This window comes from Chelmon rostratus, chromosome 15 (assembly GCF_017976325.1).
Source record: "Chelmon rostratus isolate fCheRos1 chromosome 15, fCheRos1.pri, whole genome shotgun sequence".
Taxonomy (NCBI): Eukaryota; Metazoa; Chordata; class Actinopteri; order Chaetodontiformes; family Chaetodontidae; genus Chelmon; species Chelmon rostratus.
In genome coordinates, this window is record NC_055672.1 from 6969988 (window position 1) to 6992974 (window position 22987).

General features: G+C 43.7%; 2 protein-coding genes across 2 annotated transcripts; both read left to right on the forward strand.

The window, feature by feature from the left end:
• Positions 1–1118: 1118 nt before the first annotated feature.
• LOC121618749 (enhancer of rudimentary homolog) lies at positions 1119–4551 on the forward strand. Its single transcript, XM_041954331.1, has 4 exons — positions 1119–1201; positions 1859–1946; positions 2743–2863; positions 4244–4551. Exons 1-4 carry the CDS (start codon positions 1199–1201, stop codon positions 4344–4346), a joined length of 315 nt encoding a protein of 104 aa, XP_041810265.1. The 5' UTR covers positions 1119–1198; the 3' UTR covers positions 4347–4551.
• Positions 4552–8829: 4278 nt separating this feature from the next.
• On the forward strand, positions 8830–19627 carry si:ch211-168d23.3 (BRD4-interacting chromatin-remodeling complex-associated protein). Its single transcript, XM_041954632.1, has 12 exons — positions 8830–8870; positions 9071–9113; positions 9326–9391; positions 9584–11128; positions 11907–12140; positions 14134–14776; positions 14952–15100; positions 15674–15735; positions 16810–16958; positions 17693–17787; positions 17925–18027; positions 18903–19627. The coding sequence occupies exons 1-12, from the start codon at positions 8830–8832 to the stop codon at positions 19625–19627; spliced, it is 3855 nt and encodes a 1284-aa protein (XP_041810566.1).
• The last annotated feature ends 3360 nt before the right edge of the window (positions 19628–22987 follow it).

The window sequence follows — 22987 nt, forward strand, 5'->3', positions numbered from 1 at the left end:
ACAGCGCTGGCAGTACAACTGAGGAGTGATAAGATTAACAAAGTGTAAGGATGTGGGACAGTTGACAGCACATTGTACTAGTAAAAATGTGACTGTGACTGAGTGCCTTATTATAAACATGACTTATAATATTTTCATCCTTGTTTGTACTAGGACCACTCCTATGCTCTGCCTTCATCACGTGACGATCTGAAGGCCAGACTCAGGGAAGCCTTGGATAGGGTGAAGAGTCTGGAAAGAGAGGAGGAACGCAAAGGACAAAGCGAGGAGGGCAAGGAACACTGTTAGTGTTCTGGAGGCTCTCAAGGTGAAGAAAGTGATAAATGAAGAGTTGAAAGATTTGACATATTTTCACCATTGATCCCCCCGTAGATAGATATATGTACATATGTTCATCATTGCCCCCCCATATAGATAGATGTATGTATGTATATATGTTCATATAAATGTGTGTGTGTGTTCATCAATCACTGAATATCAAAATGATTATTGAAAATCAGTTAAATGTAAACATTCATGCTCTTTTTTCAGAAAACCCACCTGTCACTTCTATTTTTCAGGATCTTTTTATAATAAACACAGATGTTTAATATAAATATTTCAATATTTATCATCACAATAACAGTGTCACCTACACTGGCAGCAGTAAATCTCAGAAAATCATTAGGAGAATACTTATGTTGCTATGGTGCTTACCTATGTACTAAACATGTAAGGAGTAAACATAATAATCATCACATTAAAAGTTACATATGTTGTTTTTGATGCATATTTGTCTCCCAAATATAGTAGTTCGGGTGAATGGGTAGATAAAATGTATTTACTTAAATCACTTTGTAGAGAGGCACTTAATAAAGTTTATCGAGCAGATGTGCCTCATCCAATATGGCGGACACGCTGACGCTTCGCAGCAACGGGCCAACCCGCTTGATGAGACAGCTATGTTTATATGTCTATGGGGTACAGGGCAATTTTCTTTTCTTTTCTTTTCTTTTTTTTTTTGAAAACACAGACAGCAACATGCGAGCGAATTCAATGTGATAGTGTAGTAACCGTTCTGGTCCACACTCCAATCCAGAAGGTGGCGGTAGTGCACCTAACAGTTATTTTACAATCGCCGTGACAAAGGTCAACTCGTCCAAGAAGAGGCAAGGAGCCAAGAAAATCGACCAAAACCAACTGAAAACCTGACAAAACCATGGTCAGTACGCCGTGATACAGATTTTACAGTATATATTTTTATGTACTCGCGGAGACCATTATTACCCAAAGCGGTGTGTCGATTTAAGCACTTTGTTTAAGCAGAAAAACTGTTTAACAAGGCTGTAAGCTCTGTGCTAGCGTTAGCATGAATGTGGGACGTTTGGTACTTGAGCAGCTGCAATGAATCAGTGACTGACTCGGCCAAATACAGCAGATTTACTGCTTACCAGTCTCTCTGCTGTGGCTACACTAGTTCGTTAACGCCACTTTTTTGCCTCTTAAAGTTGGCGAACGCATTACGTAAATGTTAAGGTGTGCGTGTGTTTGTTTTGGTCTTTGAGTCATAAAGGCTTGTTTGAATCCTGAAACATGACGAAAAAGATTACATCTTACACATACAAATGTAGCTATATGTTAATAGAACCACATATCACAACGAAATATGACTAAATAAGGTGCAACTAACTATTAAACTAACTACTGAACTGCTAATTTTCCTCGATAAGACCGCAAACATAATAAAAATTACCCATCATCGCCTGACTAACCATAAGAGCTTTGTTCATGTATTTGTGGCATATCTGGATTATTGTTTCATGAAGTGGTCACTTCAAGAATATTTGCACCACAGTCTAACAACTGTCTGGTTTTTCAGTCTCACACCATCCTGCTGGTGCAGCCCACCAAGAGGCCAGAGGGAAGGACGTACGCTGACTATGAATCTGTCAACGAGTGTATGGAGGGTAAGCTGATGGTGCTTTTGTGCCCTGTGCTTTTGCAGGATCACTACACTCCTATGGTAATGTAACATTTCCACTCCTCTTTGGCTTCCATGCAGATATTCCCACTGCACACTTCACACACTTCTTGCTGCATGTCTCTCCATTGCAACACAAACAATGTTGTTTACAGTGAATCGGATAGCAAATAAGCCCCAGTGTTAAAATTTGTGATGTCTAACTGAGTTGAGCTTGGTAACATTCCTGTAAAACTTCCAATCTAAGTTGAGTCTGTATCTGTAAATAGTTGAGTTGGATCTGTTTATGTTCACTGTTGACATTAATGCAGCTTGGATACTCGCAGGGAAATTATGGTTGTTCTAAATTAAAACGCAAAGTGAAACCTCCCACCAGCTACATTAATATACAAAGTAGGCTTAATTATTAAATATGTGTGTAACATGGTCATAATTTCTAAATTCTTCTAATAGTTAGTTTTCACAAATATTGCATATCTGGTAGTAATTGAAAGATGTTGGTGTGCAACTGTAAAATCAGAAAAATGATATGAAAAACCTGAAGATGTATTTATGTTATCATGACATTGCCATCATACATAACGGTAGATTTTTAAGTTAGAAACCCAAATAGTGTTTATTTTGATATGATTTGACTGACATCTAGAAATGAAACAATGTGGGTATAACTCCATTTGTCAGACATTTTGCTGACAATTTTCAGTGCATGTTCATGCAGTTAAATGAGCTAACATGTTTACACTGAGGAGTGTGAAATATTGTATTTTCTGTTTCCTGCACAGGTGTGTGTAAGATGTACGAGGAGCATTTAAAGAGAATGAATCCCAACAGTCCGTCGATAACGTACGACATCAGCCAGCTGTTTGACTTCATCGATGATCTGGCTGACCTCAGCTGTTTGGTGTAAGTTTGACAAGGAAACACTGTGACATTACATAATTTAAAATATTGAGTGTCAAGATGCAACTCTCAGTGTGAACTTCCTCCTGTGATGTATTTTATTCAGTTATAGATAACAAAGCAATAATCAAAAGTGTGGGCTTATGGGTTTTTTTTTTTAAAGTCTGTGCCTCCTGTTTGTGCCTTCATGTGGAGGGTTTACCATAATGTGCGCTGTCCCACACCAGATGCTGAGAAGGAGAAGTTCACTTTAAAATCCTCCGACAGCATTATGGTCCTCCAGTACTCCTAAACAGGACCACATGTGCTGTAAAATGGCTGAAACATCATTCAGATTATCGTTAGGTTTCAATACTAAATCAAATACATGACTGACTACTCTTGTTCCATTGTCCTCACACCGTGTGAGATAAAATATGTATACTGATGTAAGAACTTATAAAATAGGGAAACATTGTATATGTATGCATACGTTTTTAAAAATGATACAACCCCCACAGTTCAAGTTCATAATTTTGGAGATGTTTGCAGAGGAATGGCACATAACACAACAGCAGGGTTTGCTGTGTGTTTATCAGTATCCATGGCAACTACTGTCTGCTCCTCATGGTCGAGGTTGGCTCGTGCGTCTCACAGTTTACCTGTTTATTTACGCGCTGCCACTAGAAGTGCCTCCAAAGCTGTGAGTGTGACTTCATGTGGAGTTACTCCACAGTGAGCTGTCGGTGTTGAGGGAGCGGTTTGGGAAATGGCGTGATATCCCTTCCAACCATACGACCGTGGGAATCTGTATTTGTGGTCCAGACATACGGGAAGAGTTGATTCATTTAACAGCAGATGTCATCATTTAGAAGTTTAAAATATTCAAACTAGTGCACACTGCTGTTGTTTGGTTGTTAGGTGGTGGAAAAGATGAACCAAAACCACCTTAGTTTGTCTTACCACCTCTCCAACAATCACCAACTCTGGTTTGGTCAGAATAAACCTTAATTCAACAACCTACATGTGAAAATATTCAGTCTCTACTTGCTGTTTTGCCTCTCTGTGATGTGGCTGGCCTCTTTGTACTCCTGGGTTAGCTCGCTGAATGAGAGTCTGTCACTGAGCAGCAACCCTGTGCATGCAAACAACCACTCTGCTTAAGTGCCCTTAAGCAAAGCCGTAGTGCTTTTCTTTCTCCCAATTGCTGAACTTGACCTCTGACCTCAAGGAGAGGTCAAGCAAACAGAGGAATCGAGCAGGAAAAGCGTCTCATTCAACTGTTTTAAAAGTCCTGTATGTCCTACAGCTGCCCTCTTCTGTGCTAACAAACTGATTAGAGAAAGAAGAATAAAAAAAAAAAAAAACATTTAAAACTGAACATAGTTTTTCGTGCTGCTTCAGGTATCGCGCCGACACACAGACGTATCAGCCGTACAACAAGGACTGGATCAAAGAGAAGATCTACGTGCTGCTTCGCCGTCAGGCCCAGCAGGCAGCGAAGTGAAGCCTCTGAGCAGGTGGAGGTGCTGGGGATCAGTATCAATATCATTTTCTTATGTCACTTGTGTTCAGAAGTTGCTTTGAGAAGTTTTTGACAAAGTTTTTAAAAATGTTTTTCCTCATGGAGGGGCTTTGTATCTTTGGGGTTTGTATTGTAATGTTTGACTTAATAAAGATTTCTTTTCAATAACAAAAGTTCTGTTTTCTCTTATTGTGTCATGTACTCCTCATTTTTCCTGTTCCTTCCTTCCATTTGTTTTCCTTTCTTTATCCTACATTTATGTCATCTTTTCCCTGCCATTTTCCTGTCTTTTTGTTTCTATCTTCTTTCTTTTCTCTCTTGAACACTTTGGTTTTGACAGTAAATGCTTCAACATGAGAATTTACTTTGCAGCAGTGCACATGGGAACTTCCAGCTTTTTGGGAAGGAAATTTAATCCAATTTATTCAGTTCTTCCACTGTTTTCTTTCTTTTCCATCCATCTTGTTTCTCATTTGTTCACATATTTCTATTTTCCTATTGTCACCTAGTTGACTGTTGACTAGTAAAGAGCTACTAAAGATGACAATTTGCCTTTCAGTCTTGCACAAACTACTTTCCACTGTTATGTCAAATAAATGGCTCAAAATATGGATTTGTTTTTACTCCCTCTGACATGTTTCCTGGACTTTTTAAATACTTGCCCCTAAAAAAATGACATTTTGAGTGTAGTTTCTTCATTTCCCTTTTCTCCTTTTGCTCCTTTCTGTCATTTTTGTTTTGTTTTACTGTCTTCCTCTTTATTTCTGTCCTTTTTTAAAAGATGTTTACCTCCCTCACCCTTCCTCCCTCTCGGACTGTGTGCTGTTGCCTGTACTTAAGTGATGTCCCTCCTCTTTCACTCAATACCACGGCAAACAAGCCATCTCGAAGTAATGATTTTTTTCTTTATTCTGTGCTTTGGAAGAATATTTACAATTTCCTGGACTTTCAAAAATAGATTCCCTTGTGGAAATAAGATGAAAAATGACATTTCTTCCTTCTATTTTTTTCTGTTACAACCAATGTCAATTTGCTTTGCAGTTCTTGCTCAATGCAGTGACAAATAAGCAATGTTTTTGGCTTTTGGACCTAAAAAATGAAATTTCCCTTCTTCCCTGCTGCCCTGACTTTTCTTTTCCTTTCTTTTTGTTTTTGTCTTTCATTTTTTAATCTTTTGCAACTTTTCTCTTGGACTCTGTTTAGTGCCTTCACTGGTGACAGTTTGCTTCAACACATGATAATTTTGCTCAATACAGTGGCCAGTAAACTACATAACATAACAAGTAGCTACTTAAACTTCCTGGGAAAATATGTAATTTCCTGGTCTTTAGGTGAGATTTGTGGGATTAAGATTTAAGGACTATTGTTCTTTTTCATTGGTTTCATTTTCCTTCTGTTTAACTTCTATTCCTCAATTTTTATTCCCATCTTTTTTACTTTGTCCCTCTTTGATGCTGAAGTTCTGCTCAGGATGAGATTGTTTTTTCTGTCTTGTTTTCCCTTTCTTTTTTCTGATTGCTTTTTTCATCTCCTGTTTTATTCCTTCCCCCCCCCCCCCCTCTTTCATCCTTTGTCCCTCCTTAACTGTATAGAAAACTACTTGACAATTTGCTTTGCTGTCTTGCACGAGTAATTTCCTCCTCTTGGCACATTAGTGCCAAATTAGCGCGTCTCAAAATATCGATTTTAACATCTCCCCGATTGAGAGTAGAGTACAGTTTCCTGGACTGAAGGGGATAAAAAAAAATCGATCAACTGTAGGGAAAACATTGGTAACGGGGGTGAAGGCGCTCCACAGTGAGGTGCGCGGACATTTGAAGTGTCTGCCGCCTGGCGGGGCGCAGGAGGCGGCCTGTCTCCTCTCCTGCACCGCGCCGCTCCATCTGGATCCTCGCCTCCCCTCAGTTGTATTTTTTTCTCCACCTTTGTGTTGTGATCGGCTCTCCCAGTCTGTTTCTCACACCCACCCCGGTGCACCCCCCCCCTCCCTCCACACCCCTCCTCCATCCCACCCTACCCTACCCCCTCCACCACCACCCCCTCTCCTCCTTTTAGCATCTGAAAAGACCACTGAGTGAGAATCGATGGCGCAGAGGCCCGCTTGACAGGACAATAAACCACAAAGAAGGGGTGAGTTTTTTTTTTCCTCCTCTTGCTTGTTTTTTTTTTTTTTTTTTTTTTTTTGGGAATTGCGGGATTACTCTAATGGCACAACGGTAAGGGGATCGCTCGGGGCTGGCGGCGTGGAAATGATATTTGACACAAGGCATCTTTTGTTACCGCGATATGATTTACAGCAGGCGTCAGCTGCCGTGGTCCCACTCAGGAAAAAAAATAATAATTAAACAAACCAGAAAAAAACAGCACAAGGAACAAGCAGCGGCTCCGCATCCTTCATCGTTTGGGACATTCATTTCACATGAACACACATTCACCTTACGTAACCTATAAATGCATCACTGGAGCCTGGTCCTGTTATTGCAAGAGAATAGCATGCACTTGCCGCTGCAGGTTTAGATGAGGGTCGTTTGCCTGGATTTCATTGGGCGATGCGGTACCTTGAGGGTGTTAATGCGGTTGTCGTGTTGTAAACAAAAATATGTCAGCGGGACCGGAGAGGGAGGTTTGTCTCGTTTTTTAAGGGACCTCCCCGGGAAATTGAGCGCAAGGCAGTGAGTAATGTAATAATTGGCTTGCACTGTGCCCAGCTTTTCCACATTGCTTTTTTTTCAGCCATGAGGAGAGAGGACAAGTCACATCCAAGGCGCAGGGGGAGCCGTCTATTTACAGCTGAGGCGTTCATGATTTGCCTCTCATGTCTGTGATAGCCACAACAATAGCTTCCATTTTCCTCATCAGCCTCAGGCATGATCAATACACCCCCCCCCCCCAAAAAAAAATGTGATGCTATTATTGCTAAAGATCTGGTCCAGTCTCTCTCAGATGTCTGCAGCAGAATCACACCAGCGTTGCCCACAGCTGAGGAGAAACTGATGAATCAGATATTGATCTTGTGTCTCACCACTGAGATGAGAATGTGTTTTGGCTGCTGGTAACCTCAAGTGACCTGACAGCATGTGGTGGTGTGTTTGTTCCCCCCCACCTCTTTACATCCAGCTTCTCCACCGGCTTCCCGCACCGTGAGGACGCAGCGATGCCCCAGCAGAGGGAGGACCCGTCTCCGTCCCGCCATCCCGGCCTGGCATCCCACCGCCTTCAGACACTGAAGCCCGGCCACCACTTCCCATGAGGCCACCACCAGAACTCAGCTCGACCGCTCTGTATGGGGCCTCTCACTTATGAAGTAGGTGCATGTTGTGGTCCGTCTGGAAAGCAGACATGATGAGTTCTGGATGTGTGGAGGTGGATTGGTGGCAAATTTCTCCATCATCTTATCTTTAAAATGTTCTTGTCCCATTCTGTGGTTCAAGACCCCCAAATTTATGGATTATACAATATAATACTGTATACTTTCACCTCTTCTGGCCTCTGAAAATCCCTCAAATGAAACAATCTGAGTGAAAATCTTTGGCTGAACATCTCACAACTCCAGCAGCTGTAACAAGGGGTCCTGTAAGGTTGGGGACCACTGGTTTGGACGATAGTTGATATAAAACCAACTCACTTTTTGCTGCTTCCAGCCTGTCACATACAAGGATTCCCCACGTTTCTCTGTTTTATATCATTGCAAGCTGAATTTAAGGATGTCACATTGGGCTCTGGGAACTTTTGATGCATATTTTTCAGAATTTTCTGACTTTTTATCGATCGAACGTCAACGAGTAATTGAAGAAGTTCATGCCCAATTTCATACGAAAGCAGCTTAAATTTGCTTCACAGGATAATAAAACAGAAAGTAGATTGCTTAAGGAGTTCACTACATGAATAAAAAGGTCTTTAAGTTGCTTTTACATGAACTCTGTGTCTAAAAATGCTGTAAGGAAATGAAGATTGATTCCTGTGACCTGAAGGTTTGTAAACTGACAGCATGATGTGCTCTGTGGAGGCCATTAGGAGCTTTGTGCCATGAGGAGGATCTTAAATTCAGAACGGTTGTCAGTGGAGGTTTCTGAAGACCAGAGTGATGATATTTCTTGTCCATGCAGCAGCTTTCTGAAGCGAAGTGTGGTTTTAGCAGGAAGATCCCATAACAGAAGTTTGCAGTGCAGTCCAGCCTACTCATGACAGAGGCATGCATATGTTTCTCTGAGTCAGACTGAGATAGAAGGCCTCTTATTTTTGAGATGTTTCTCAGACGGTAGATAGCAACCAAAAATTAAAATCACCATCTGCAACAACTCCAACAGGAAAATCATTTAGAGCTGCTGGAAATAATCAGCAGCTGCACCCGTGATAACAGTAACAACATGTATAATACGTTGGTTTCCCTCACTGTTTGATTATTCCTCCTAATAATTTAAATGTTAATATGATTGCATTTATCCTCGTCTTCCTCTTAGTTGACATGGAGGATGAAGATGGGACTTGTCTACTTGATGTTTTGTGGTGAGTCTGATTCTTATTTGGTTCCATCACTAAAGATGACCCTGTAGATGATCAAAATTAAGCAATAAAATAAACTGGACAGGGCTTTGCTAATGCTTGAATGTCAAATGCCCTCTTAAACTGGTTTGCACCAAATATTCACCAAGATTGAACTGATTTTGATCGCTATTTTAATCTCTGCCTTCTCTTCGTCTTCGCAGTGACCCCCAAGCCCTGAACGACTTCCTTCATGGGACCAATGAGGTAACAAAAGAGTCTTAAATAAAGAGGGACTCAAATAAGAAAATCAATAGTGCAAATGATAAACGCGGGATGGGAATATTTCTTGGCACGTGGTCGTGCAAGACGTGTGGAGGAGGGCTGACTGCGATGGGGAGTCGTAATGTAATACTAAGTGCGTTTCTCGCCACGACTTTGCGAGCCCAGCCTAAAATCGTCTCATTTCATCCCACCAGCTGCAGACTGAAGACCTGCTCATTAACTCCTCCTCTGGGGAGCCCTCCCTCTTCACAGATGCCCCGGTGAGTGTCTGGATCCACAGCCAGCAGCGCCACAACAACCAGCATTTTCCCCAGGAGAATGAGTTTTTTTTTCTCTCCTTCTGTGCCTGAAACTGCTTCCTGTTAACTCCTGCTAATCACACAACTCTCCCCTCATTTTCCATCTCTCTGCTGCCTCTACCTCTCTGTCTGTCTCCTTGTTTCCTCCTCCAGAGCCCAGTCTCTCTGCTGGGGGATGGAAGGGATTCCCCAGACACACCTCCACCTGGGTGTGTGGATCTGTCCTTCCTGGAGGAGGCCCTCCTGTCATCGCCGGAGGGTGCGGAAGACCCACAGGTGGTGCAGGGTGGGACACCTGTGGAGGCTGGATTTGAGGCGAAGAAGGGAGAAGTGGAGGAAGCGGAGGAGGCAGAGGTGGCATGTGACATCCTCCAGCAGAGCCTGCAGGAGGCTGAGATCACAGAGCAGACCATGGCTCTGGAGGCAGGTCTGGCCCAACCTGGGGACACCTTGTCCATGTACTCACCTGCTCCCCTCCTCTCTCCACCCACCATACCTTTTGTACCCAAGTCTGTGACCTTGCCTGTCACCCCGGCATTGCCCAGAGACACCCAGGCAGCAGTGGAGCCTCCCCAGCCCTCCCTCCTGGCTGTCGGCCCGGGCTGCCCTTCTCTAAAACCTGCTGGCCCTCCTCAGCTGATGGGGCTCCTGCCTGGAAATGTGTTCCCTGCTGCTTCGCCAGATACCGCCTTCTCTCTGAGTCCTGCCCAGGGATCCAGTATGATCATCCACAAGGCTGTTCCCAGTGTGACCAGTCGTCCTCTAATCACCCCAACCCTGAGAGCAACAGCAGCAGCAGCAGCACCGGGCATCGTCCTGCAGCGCGCCCCTCTTCCCATCCAACCCAAGCTGCCTATCAGCATTCAGCCCAGACTAATTCAAATTAGCCCCAAGCCTCCTGGGCAAAAACACACTCCAGGTCTTACATTTGTTCCTGGGACTGCCTCACCAAATATTTTACTCTCCCAACCTCCAGGCCAAAAGCCTGCAGCTCCACCGCCACAGCCCACCCAGCAGCTCCATAAACCGGTGAGCCTACAGCTGGTCAACCAGGGCGGCTCCTTTGTGCTCCAGCCTCAGGGACTCTTCCAAGGCCAAAACCAGTTCCTCCTTCCAGGCCAGTGCCCTGTTACGATCTCCCAACCTGCCAGTGCAGCCAGACCACTGCTGACCCCCAGTCACCAGGGCCCGTCGGTCCACAGCCTGACTCCCTCCACTGGGCAGCTGGTAGACGGCTCTCAGATCTTAACTGTGCCCCAAAGACAGCTGAACTTCAGCCCCGTCTTCACCACCCCTACAGGGCAGCTAGCGCTCCGACAGGCCACTGTGCTTTCAGGACCTTTGCAACTACAGTCAGCGCCCCCTACTGTCTTCCAGATGCCAGCACAGCTGGCTGGAACCTACACTCCAGGAGGACAGGGGCAGCGTGCTACACTGGTCCACAGTCCCGCTCTTGGAAACCACATTACCTTGATCAACAGTTCAGGGGTGCTTCCCCCAGATCTCACTTCCATCTCAATCGTTAATGGCCCCTCAGTAGTGCAGGGGCTGCCGTTTGCTGCCCAGGCCCCGGCTCCTCAGACGGGAATGACAGAAGGACAGTTGAGCCTCCAGCAGGCCTCTGTGGTGCTGCTGCCAGAAAGGGCCATTCAAGAGGACAGGACCAGCTCAGAGGACACGTTCCACCAGCTACCACAGGTGAGCTGCCACCTCTGTCTCAGAGGTTGGTGATATGGATCAAATATCATCATTGTGTTTGTTGTTTTACATTGTGATAACAAACTGTACTGCTGTGTTTTAGTAGTTTGACTATATTTTGCTTACTGTTGCCAGCATGCGCTGGTTTCCATTCATTTCTGTGGTGTAACACAGTGAACATGAAGTCTCCATTCATCCATATCAATATTACATTATCATAGGAGAATATGAAGATCAATTTACTCATTTCAAGGAGTACTACTCTGCCTGTTTAAACAGTTGTATAGTGTCACCTGTGACTCTAGAAGGATCAATTTAATCTTGCTATCATAATGTTAGCTTTCTGGCTCATAGTTGAATCAAAGGCTTCTAGATGATCAGCAAATTAGCAATACCTGCCATTGACAAGTTGTATCTAAGGTTCGTCCTATTTACTGGAGTAGTGAACATTTCCATTGTATAAGAACCTTATGTGTTGGTAATGATTGTTCAAGGTATTAGTCAAACCCTCAGGTGTTACCAGGAAACACATGACTGGTGAAAACTTTACATTTTGATTGCCAAACGCTTGAAAATATAGATTAATGGTCTTAATTTTTTTTCTTCGGCAAGTGAGCATGGTATAAGCAGGATAATGTCCTCTGAGGTGTCTGTAATCAGGAATTAATGGACTACACGTCCCACGATTCTGGCCTTTCCGTCATATCTTAATTCCTGACAAAGCACACCCAAATTCAGTCTTAACTAGCTCTGATGTCTATTCTGTCTCTTGCTGTAGCCCTATGGACACGTTCTTCAGCATGTGTCAGTGCAGCCCACCTCTACAGGACTGCAGTCCTCCTCTCCTCCTGTAGTTACAGTCCTGCAGCCCCCTCCTGAACCACCTCTGGCCCCTGATCCAGCTGTGGAGATCCCTAAACTTTTGATGGCCCCAGCAGACATGACCCAGGTAGTGGAAGAGGTGACACACTCGATGAGTCAGAACGAGGCCTTTATGCAACATCTGCAACAGGTCAGAGCTTCAGCAAACTCCTTCAGATTTCTGTTAACTTGTGCTGGTTTACATGTATGTGTTGGTGTGACAATGCTCCTCCTCAGTGATGATGTTTGTGTTCCTAATAGTATTAGTAATAGGGCAGGCTAATAATTCAATATAATTGTTTATGGACTTTCAAGGGAATCATATGATTCTTCTTCAGGCCTGACTATGCAAATTTCTCTTTGGAGATTAATAAAGTATCTATCTATCTATCTATGTCTGCAGTTGCACAGGAGTTGTTACTGGAACTGTACTGAAAAAAACCCCCCAGCACATTCAATGAAAGTGATTAAAAGTTAGAAAAAGATGAGATACCACAAACAACAGTTAGATTTCTACATTGACAAAAACAACTGGAATGACAAAAGTTAGCTAATTACGTGAAAGAACAGTAATAAGTCCCCATATAAAGTACAATGCAGTAATTAATATAGTAAAGATACTGTTTACAAGAGTTAAAAACAAGTTAAAAACATCACCAGTTAGCTTAACACTATGCTAACAGTTACTAAGAATGTTGTGTCAGCATCACATTAGCTCCAGACAGCTAGTACAAGAGCTAGCTTGGTTAGCAGTAAACTGATTATAGAAAAACGAATATACTGTACAAGTACAGTATAGCATCAAAATATACTTAACTTACTTAACTCACTATACTATACTTATGCTCACTATACTATGCTTAAACTCAAAGAACGGCCCATTTCAGAATCATGTATGTAACAGTGGAGAAATGCTTTACTGTGTGTTCATCACTTTAATGCTACAGCTGGTAAAGGTGGGCCTAATATTAATTATTTTATATTATATAGACCACTAAATTTCATAAACCAATTGATCGTATCATAATAATAGTTGTTTTGTATCTTGTATTGATAGAATACATTTCTAAAGTAACTAGAAGCTGAAGTGATCCAACTTAGCATAAAATGGAAATACTCAAGTGACATACAAGTACCTCAAATTATACTTAAGTACAGTACTTGAGTAAATGTATTTAGTTACCTCCCACTGGATGAATCAGAACTCAACAATCATAAAACCCCTACGGTAACGAGCACCTGCTGATAAAGCTCTGACAGCTCGGATAAGGGCATTTGGACAGTAGACGCTCACAGATCTGACAAAATGGCCGACGTAACAATGTCAGTTAAACTGCTGTAGAAATGTGCCAGCAGTGGTTGCCACTAGCAACAGAACGTTCAGCTGGAACCAACTGTCAGCGGCAGTCGGCTCAATGATACCAACTAAACTGTGATTTAAAGTGAGACCAGCTTTGAGTTAACGGCAGCCAGTGTGGCCACGAGAGGTCCTAACAGGATAACTTTGATTTCTCAACATCTGTTGAGTCAGTCGCTTCAATAAACACATCATCAGTGGGCCACCTGCTTAAAATGTCAGCAAGAGAACCACAAAGGCGGCCAATTGACGCAGAAATGTAAATATACACAGGAATATCCTTACCAGACCAAGTTGCAGAGCTTCACTTTAAAGCTGAGGAAAAGCATCATTGGTGTGTGAAAGATCGTCTCTAACATGAAGCACAACAGTGAAACACAGTTAACATGTTGTAATTATAGGTGTGACACTGTGTGAAAATACTCCTGTTAAAATAGCGATGCTAAATTTACATGAGCCTGTTTAATGTTTGCCAGCTGCTAATGTCAATTGTTACTCAAGGCGAGACGAGTTTATTAGCGTAGCAAGAGTCGGTGCAAAGGGCTGCGCAGGAGGCATCAGAGCGACATTTTCAAATGCAATAAAGGGGAAAATAAAATTGATTCAAGTCGATTAAAGTTAAACAAATTCAAATAAAAACAGTCATCTTTCAGTGCAGTTACAGTGCAACAATGCTGTAAGTAGTCCCAAATTGAATTAAAGGAAATAAAAGTGCAGTAGACAAAATTAATTTCAAAACGGGAGCGTTTTCATCTAACAGCATCTCTTTCTTCATCATTTCTACCAGCAAGCACTTAGTCCTCCCATCACGTCTGATCTGTTGGTCGGGGCGCTGCCGGTGGTGCCGATGGAGTCGCTCGCCTCCCCGGTCACCAGCGAGAGTGAGACCCAGCCACAGGCCCACGCTGTCTCTGGTCAGGACGCCCGCACTGGGATGCCTGACCAGTGTGTCGAGGCTTCACCACTTCACTCAGACCCAGAGGACACGCCGCTGATCTGCTCCTCCCCTCCCATTCAGGACGCCGAGAGACCGGCTCCCACATGTTTCTCCCCTCCAGCCGGGCCTCAGACCGCTCTGCCTGGACCTGAGAGCTCAGTCACCCAGGTCGCGGCTCCTCAGCCTCGCATGGAGCCCCAAGTCCAGTACCAGGTCCCTCATCAGCTCCAGGTCTCACAGGCTTTATTTGCGCAGAACCAGGCACAGATCCAGTCATCTGTTTCCCAGCCCCGGGTCCAGGCCTCAGCTCCCCAGCTCCAGGTCCAGCCGCCTGTTTCCCAGCCTCAGTCCTCGGTCAACACTTCTTCGGTCCACAGCAGTCCGTCTCCTGTGCGCGTCGGCGTCTCGGTGCCTCAGCAGCAGCCTGATCCCACAGCTGCTGGTGTCTCCAACGGAGGAGACGACTCCGCTGCCCAACAGCACACACAAAACAGTGAGTTTCAATGAATGCGTGACACGGAGCGAGGGATTCCAGCCTTCATCACTGTTCCCACCTCATCATCGCACTCACCCTTCACCACCACTGCAATCACTGTCATGATTATTACGGTCTGCAATGCAATCATCATCATCATCACCGCCTCTGTCATCGCTGTGTTTGTTTCCAGAGCCAACAGCTGCCTTGGTCGTGGAGAGTAAAGCGTTTACTCTCGATGTCCATCCGCCCTCGCCTGCAGCCCAGGGAGTCCAGGTTCACGGGCCCCCGGCTCCCAGAGAGAGCGCCCCCATCCAGATGAGCCAGCAGACCGGCACCAAGGTGAGGAGAAGATCCCATCACTTAAAGTCCAGTTCATTTAAGAAACACAATATGTCTTTTATTATTTTAATTATTCATGAATCTGTCAATTATTTTCTCAATCAGCTTCAACTGATTGTTTGGTCTATAAAGTTGTGAAAATTGCTCATCTCTAAGTGCCTTTTTTTGTCTGAGCAACAGTTAAAAAGCCAAATATATAACATTTATCATCAAACTCAAGAAAACCAGCAAATATTCACAAGTTAGAAGCTGAAACCTGGACATTTTTGGCTATTTTTATTCTAAAAACTATGATCATATAAACTTTCTGTCGACCCACTAACAGATTGACGAATCATCTCAGATCTGATTGTATTACGTTAACTTGTGTGTTTTGTTTTACGCCGAGAATAATTACAGTTTGTGTAATGAGCCAAAATAATTTCCTCTGTGGGTTAAACCGATCTGGCTCCAGTCTTCAGGCAGCCTTTGAAATGATTATTTGTTAAATGCAGCAAACGTATTATTAATGAGTTCAAAATGCACCCCTGTCTGCATCCTTTGATCTGATCCGAAATGTTCTGTGGCTGCCAGCTGGCAGGTCCTGTGGAGCAGCAGACTGAGGAGAGGCTCACACCAGCAATGCGCAGGCACAGGTAAGACAGCGGCGACTCAGGCTTTAACAGAAACATCACTGAAGCTTAGACAGGACTGAAACTGCGTCTCTGTGCCACAGCCAGGTAGGACCACAACAGGCTGCTGTTTTAAAGACTTCTGGCACTTAAAAGCACTTGTAAGTCAAAATAAAGGTGAGAAAGGAAAAAGAGTCGGAGTTTAAGTCCAAAATTTCACTTTTAGCAAGCTGATCTGATTCCCCGAATGATTCTTCAACAACTTGTCGGCTTATTCAGGATCAAACTTGTCACACTGCTGGATGTGATTTACTGCGAAGACACCTTCTTACCTCAGTAACAATCAGCCAGTTAATTCAGTCATTTAGGAACAGGTGGCTGGTTTCACAGACGTGCATTAAGTCTGATCCTTCAGTCATTTTTTTTTAATCCGAGTCCTCTAGGACTCCTTTTACTGCTGCTACTACCTGTACGTTAATAACAACTAGAACTCTACTGCTTCTGATACGCTGCTTAGGCTGCATTATCAACTGAGCACAATGAGGTGCATCACTTGCTTTTTACTAATGTGATTACTTGAAAAAAGTAATATTCAAGGATAGTCAAGTAATCTTGTGGCCATGTCTTGTTTCAAAATCTAGTTCCAGCATTTTATTTTTCAAGTTTGTGTTGTGTTCACATGGTGCATTTTCCTAAAAAAAAGTCACACTTAGTTAAATGACCTCAAACTAACCAATCACACAAACCTTAATTTGTTTATGTGGTCATAACTGTTAGTAGTTAATACCATGAGTATTGTACTTCCACTTGTACTCACTACCTATAACAGTACTGCTTAAAGTAATCCTACTGATACTACTTCCATCATCTTTTCCTACTTGGCCAGCCTTCATACTAACCTGTTGACATTGAACGCACCACGTTAAAACAGATACCAGCATGTGTAAAGTCTTTGACAGACTGAGCACACATTGAGTAACTGTTGGATTACATCAGTCAGTAATAGAGTAAGTTGTTTTATTACTTCACAAGTCTGTAGTCTGCAGGCTGTTGGAGCAGCAGCTCAGGCAAACACCCACTTTTTATTGTGTTCTTTAGGTTCCAGCAGCAGATCTGTTTGGACCACGGCGCGGTCCAGACCCCCTTCACCGGCCCGGCCTTTTCCACACTGAAGGACGCCGTCAGGCGCCTGCTGCCGTACCACACCTGCGCTGGTCACCTGCCCACTCAGGATGACTTTAATTTAGGTGAGTGAGCTTCAGACGATGATGATGATGGTGATGATGATTCACGCCGGCCAAATGCCACCAGCTGATGATCCAAAATCAACCATCTGCTGTAGATCGAACACAACGTGGCAGCAGCTTGCTGATTTAAGCTCAGATCACTATTATACCACGCGTGATACAGCATATATCCAGCTTTTAATGAAAAAATGGTGCTCGTCAAGGTCCACCTCTGATATATGACAGGTAGTGTTACACCTGTCCAAAGGTGGACGAGGGCAACTGGGGAGGGTAACGCCTTGAAGAATAGAATGGCAGAGACAAATCAGTAGACGATTTAACAGGAAATATGGTATTTATTTGACTATTTCTAATGACAAAAAAGGTTCTGTAAACATGGAGGAACAGGAATAATAACAAAAAGACCTATAACTAACGTACCTATAAAAAGACAGGAGGAGGAATCCACCAGTAAACCTGGTTTTGTGCCAATAATCAGCAACACAAGGAAGAAAAAGCAGAAAGAAACTGTGCCTTAACCTGCAGGTAGCAGCGTGCAGTCTGCTGATTTTACATGTTCATCATGTAGTAGATCAGTGCTACGGCGGCTGTCCACATCCTCCAACAGTGCATGCTGATGTCAGGTAAACAGTGTACACTTACTGCCTCTTGATGGAAAACAGCAGCTCTGTAATTTCAGACAGAGCGTAGTGATTCAACAGCTGATGTGACTGTGATGAGGTTTCTCTTCACAGTGGACCAGGAGTTTGACACCGTGTCCGGTTTCCTGCTGAAACGCACCAAGGACATGGTCAACAAATACAGGCAGCTACTGGTTAGAGAAACCCAGGTGAGGCCGCCTTCTTTCTCTGCACCTGCATGTGTAAGCTCTGCACCGGGTCACGGACTGGTCTTCTCAGCTGCAGTGTTTGCGGCAGACAGATGTGTTCGTGTGTGATGTGACGTGATGTGAACTGGTTTCCACAGCAGGAGAGTCCGTCAGCGGAGATGGTGATGCTGGAGCGTCTCTTCCTCCAGGCTGAGCGATGCGCTTTAGCGGAGGACAGACGGAGAGTCCGCAGAGACCCAGGTCGGTGTCCCAGCATGGAGACACAACCATCATCATCACCTACTTTATTACATACAGTATGTGTGTGTGCATAAATGTGAGTAGCTGCCAGTGTTTTGTTTCAAATCCCAGGACAGAGACAGGAAAAGTGAATTAGTGACACTTTCGTCCTTTTTTTTCTCACAAACTAATTCCACTGTGCCTCAGAGCGCCGCTCTTAACCTCCATATTTGCTCCAGAGCAGCTCCCAGGTGTGAATGTGTAATTAAGCTGTATAAATGTGGAGCAGGGTCGTGCTGAGAAAGACTCCGCATGATGACGAGAAAATTACATGTGAGAAGTTAAGAGCAAATTAAGGCAGGTTGTTATGTTAATTAAAAAAGTTGGGAAAGGGGAAGGAAGCTCTTGAAATCTGTTAAATGTCAGGCCTGGTGCTGCTGCTGCTGGGGACTAATATGTGATATAAAATAATTATGCAAAAATAGGACAGAATCTCTTGTTATACAATCACAGGTGATAATTGATCCCAGCAAAACAAAAGCTGAATTATTAGCAGAAACAGTGCACATTAACGACACAGGTGCAAACATGTGGTCCATCCACAGTCTGTGAACACATGATACATAATCACGCTGATAAAGTTAATTTGGGTGTTGACAAACGAGTTGTGCGCCTTCTCATTCGATCCTTCCTGCAGTCACACTCAAACATTGTGTTTTGTGGTAAAAGCAGAAGCTTTAGAGACTCATGTCTGAGGTGATTTGAGTGAACTGACCCTTTAAAGCTGTGTGTTTGTGTGTGTGTGTGTGTGTGTGGCTCTGCTGTGTGGGTTTGTGATGGTGACGGTCTCTGCGGCTTTTGGAAAGTTAAAACGATGTTGTTCTCATTTTGTCCAGAGTCATTTATGATGGCCTTGGCTACATCAGCGTCTTCCCGCCATGGCACCCACTCCTCCGGTCCCTCCCACCCGAACTCGTCTGGCAGCCCCTCCTCTCCACCAGCCTGGACCAGACTGTCCGACCGGCCCCCTGGACTGAAGACGTACCGCTCCAGCTCCCGGGGGGCTCTCAGGCTCACCATCAAGCAGGAGTCCGGCTCCCGCAAGGTGGTTCACAACTCTGCCTGCGATCCGGGGCTCAAGAGGGACCACATGGGGCAGCTGACCAACGGCGGCGGCGCTGCTGTGAACGAACGCCACTCTCAGGCACCCAACGGAGCACCCCAGTGTCCTCAGCGTGACGAGGAGCTCTCCAACGGAGCTCTGCCTTGTAACGCTGCAGAGGAGGTCCCACAGACAGCACCCAATTCCAAAACAAAAGCCCCAAATCCTCTTTCTATGCCAGAACCGCAGGCTGGCTGCTTCGAGCTGCCTCCCAGAGATGTCAGCGCCCCGAAACTGAAATGCTACAGGTTGGATGCGTCACCTCGGCCGGAGCAGCGGTTCAGCCCGCCGCCTCCACCCCTCCAAGAGGACAACATGCTCAGTGAACATCTGCAGAGTGCCATCGACAGCATCCTGGAGCTTCAGCGCCTGCAGGGCCCCTCTGCAGCCCCGACCAGGGCCACGTCAGGCCCTTCACTGGACCAGGCTGTCACCAGCATCCTGGAGGGACACCTGTGAGGTAATCTGCCCCGACAGGCATCCACACAGATGCAGAAACATCTGTCTGAGGCCAGATAACACAAAGGAAGCTGTACCTGACTTCTTATCTGTTCCCAGAACGGAGAGATTGTTTCTGGGTTTCAGAGATTACTTTAAAGGAACTGATTGTTTGAAAGACGAGGGAGGAGGGAAAAAAAATGAAGAGGCACTATAAAGAGATGCATACCAGACAACAGCACTATCTATAGTCCGATAGATGTTAGATACTTCATTTTGATGTACGTTTGTGGAAAAAAAAATCTATTTGAATAGGAGCTATATTGTTTCAGTGGTAGTTAAGTCATTCAGAGGTTTACGACACTGGTGTAACCTTCATCAGCATATAGTATATAAGTAATAGTGAGGAAAACGAAAACGTGGAGTAGACTGAGATTATTCAATAGTTTTTTATAAGATTTCTTTCACAAATGTGAAGTTTCTTTTGCATAGTGCCAAGCTTCCAGGGTATTTATTTTGATAATCTGTGCCAATTGTGTTTTCAAATGAGTTGCATTGAGAAAGGCAGCGAGTGTGTGACAAGCGTGCGTGTGCGTGCGTGTGTGTGTGTGTGTCTTTGTTTGAGTTAGTTTGCGTGGATCTAAGGAGTGCGTGTGGAAACATTGCATCCTGCGGCGGGACAGTACATGAAAACCCCGCAGGCTCCATCATCTCGGCTTATCGAATGAAACTCCAAAGAATTTGTGACTTGCTACATCCTGAATACACCAGCAAACGTCCATGTTGTGTCTCTTCCCACAAACTGGAGTCTGTCCTTGTTAAAGCTGAACAAACCCGAGGGGAACACACACACAAAAAAAAAAAGGTTAGGCAGAGTCGTGCTTTTTAAGTTTGGGCCCTTGTCGCTGTTCACACTGGAGTCTGACTGTGAAATATTTGTAGTTTTCAGAGAATGATTTCTCATACTTTATGTATTAACATGCAAGCAATAATGAGTTAGGGATGTTAGGAGCAGCGGTGGTGCAGTGAGGAGGAAGAGGGAGATCTTCGCCCGTCATCGGATGAAAACCGAGATTGTTTTTCCAGGAATGAGGGATGCTTACTTTGTCCTCGAAGTAGTTTAGAAACTGTTTCAAGCCTGTTTCAAGGGTTTGAGGGTCACTTAACGACATAAATGATCCAGTCTGAGAGAGAAAAACACCAAAACTGCAGTTGTTTTCCGCGACACACTGTAAGAACTTTAGCCTCTCTGCATCATCAAACAGCCTTTGACCAAAAACTAGAGGAATCATCCGCTTCACACCTTCCCATTTAGAGTTCTCTTTATTCATTAAATTATTGGTTTAAAACTAAGCCGAAGACTTATTTTCAGGCAGCCGTTGTGGAGCAGTTTGATTTTTGCAGCATCTTACGTTGATGTGACAATCTTATTGGTCTGTGTGAAAATGTGAATTCTGTTCATATGAAAATACGTGAGAGATTTGGGGTCATTTGTATCGGCGGTACGACTCTCCCTCATGAAACTTGTGCAAAACGTTCTTTGTGGATGGATTTTACCTTGAAGGTCAATATGTTAAAGCTGCAAAATGTCTCTAATTTTTGTAATATAAATTGAAAATGTGCTTCAAAATTTAGCTTTTGAAGATACCTGCGAATTGGAAACATTTAGAATATGCCTTATTGTTGATTCAGCGTACCTTTAAGGAAATGGAATCTGCAAAGAAAAGATCATTGATGTGATGTTTTAAATTCTGTAACATCTGGTGTTCTGAAATGTGAAAGTAACCCGCCCATTCAAAAAGAAAAAAACAACTTCCAGAGATCTGGGGCTAAATCAAACAGGCCTTCTCATTTCTTGAACTGTCATCTTTTTTATATGTGAAATTATCTTTTGTTGAAATGAACAAAAGGAGTTATAATATGCAGTAATTTAGTGTTGAAATCCTCTGCTGTTGAATGGGTGGACACACACTAGAGGATCCATGACTCTCATGTCTGTATGCTAAACACAAAGCTAGCAGCCATTTAGCCTAGCATAAGGACTAGAAACAGGGGGAACAACTAGCCTGGCTCTGCCCTCAGGTTACAAAATCTGCATCACAACACCTTTAAATCTCACTAACACACTTAAAAACTGTGAAAATGACACAATGCAGTGTTACAAGGAAATTATGTGATGAACTATTTCCTGGCTGTGAGCAGTGACTTTAAATTATATTTATTTATGTGTGAATTGACAACCTAAAGGGGGCTGTGCAGCTCCTCTCTGCTTTATGGCTCTTTATTTATCAATCTATGATCTATATTTATCGTGTTTTAGCTCATGTTCAGCTGTTGCAACTTTACTGTTTTGGATCAGTCTCACTGCTCTCACAGGGTTTATCTTAAAAAACCCTCTGCAGTTGGACACAGACATCAGCAGGTGCACAGAAACACGACTACAAATTAATGACGATGCTGCTCTGCACAGCCCAGATGTGGAAATAAGAAACTGTTTGCATGAGATTATGTTAATGTTGTGTTCACACCTTGATTCTGCTGCCCTGAAGTGGACAAAACTTTCAGTCATTGCAGGGTCAGGGTTTCAGTGGTTGTCTGGCTCCTGCACCAGGACTTCAGGAAATAGTCTGGCACATAGTTCTTCCTCTACAGATTAAACAAAGTAGATACAACATGTCAATTGGTGAACTGGCTGGTGGATTTTGTTACTTTTCCGGAGGCAGGCTAGCTGTTTCCCATCTTTATGTTATGCTCACCAGCTAGTGGTCATAGCCTTAACTTCATACTGAACAGACAGACATAAGATCAACTTTTGTCATCAGCAAGGAAGCAAATCAGCATATTTCTCAAACTGTGTGCTCCTTTGATTGAATATGTGCCAAATTAGATACAAGCATATGTGAGACGTAAGGTCTTCAGGTGTGTTTCCACCCACAGAGGTTTCACTGTAATGCAGTAAAGATGTCAGAGTGTCTTTCACAACACAGGATTGCACTCCTCGTCACCGCTCAACTTCTTAAAAGGGAAATTCCACCATAATGTTTATTTACGTTTGCCCCCAGTTTTCCTCTTCAAAGACGTTCAAGATGAAAGAAAAGTTCTTAAGTGGACTTTGGTGGAATCCCTTACAATGAAGCAGCCTCATGTGCCATTGTTATGTCTGCAGTGTCCAACACTGACCAGTGGAAATGTGCTTAGTTTTGTCAGCATTTTAGGACAAAGAGGTTACATCTGCATGTTGAGCCATTTTGGTATTTATTTGTAAATGTTTTATTATTGTTTTTTTTTCTGACTGAACTGTGAAACCAGGGGAGCTCCATAACTCTACACTAATTCAACTTCAGATACAAAACATTTGACTGACAGATTGTTCTGATGCCA

Coding starts and splice junctions, on each gene's coding strand:
- LOC121618749 (XM_041954331.1), top strand. Junction 1,947..2,742: donor TGTCAACGAGTGTATGGAGG/GTAAGCTGATGG, acceptor TTTCCTGCACAG/GTGTGTGTAAGATGTACGAG. Junction 2,864..4,243: donor GCTGACCTCAGCTGTTTGGT/GTAAGTTTGACA, acceptor GTGCTGCTTCAG/GTATCGCGCCGACACACAGA.
- si:ch211-168d23.3 (XM_041954632.1), top strand. CDS start 8,830: ATGGAGGATGAAGATGGGACTTGTCTACTTGATGTTTTGTG. Junction 12,141..14,133: donor TTATGCAACATCTGCAACAG/GTCAGAGCTTCA, acceptor CATTTCTACCAG/CAAGCACTTAGTCCTCCCAT. Junction 15,101..15,673: donor GCCAGCAGACCGGCACCAAG/GTGAGGAGAAGA, acceptor TGTGGCTGCCAG/CTGGCAGGTCCTGTGGAGCA.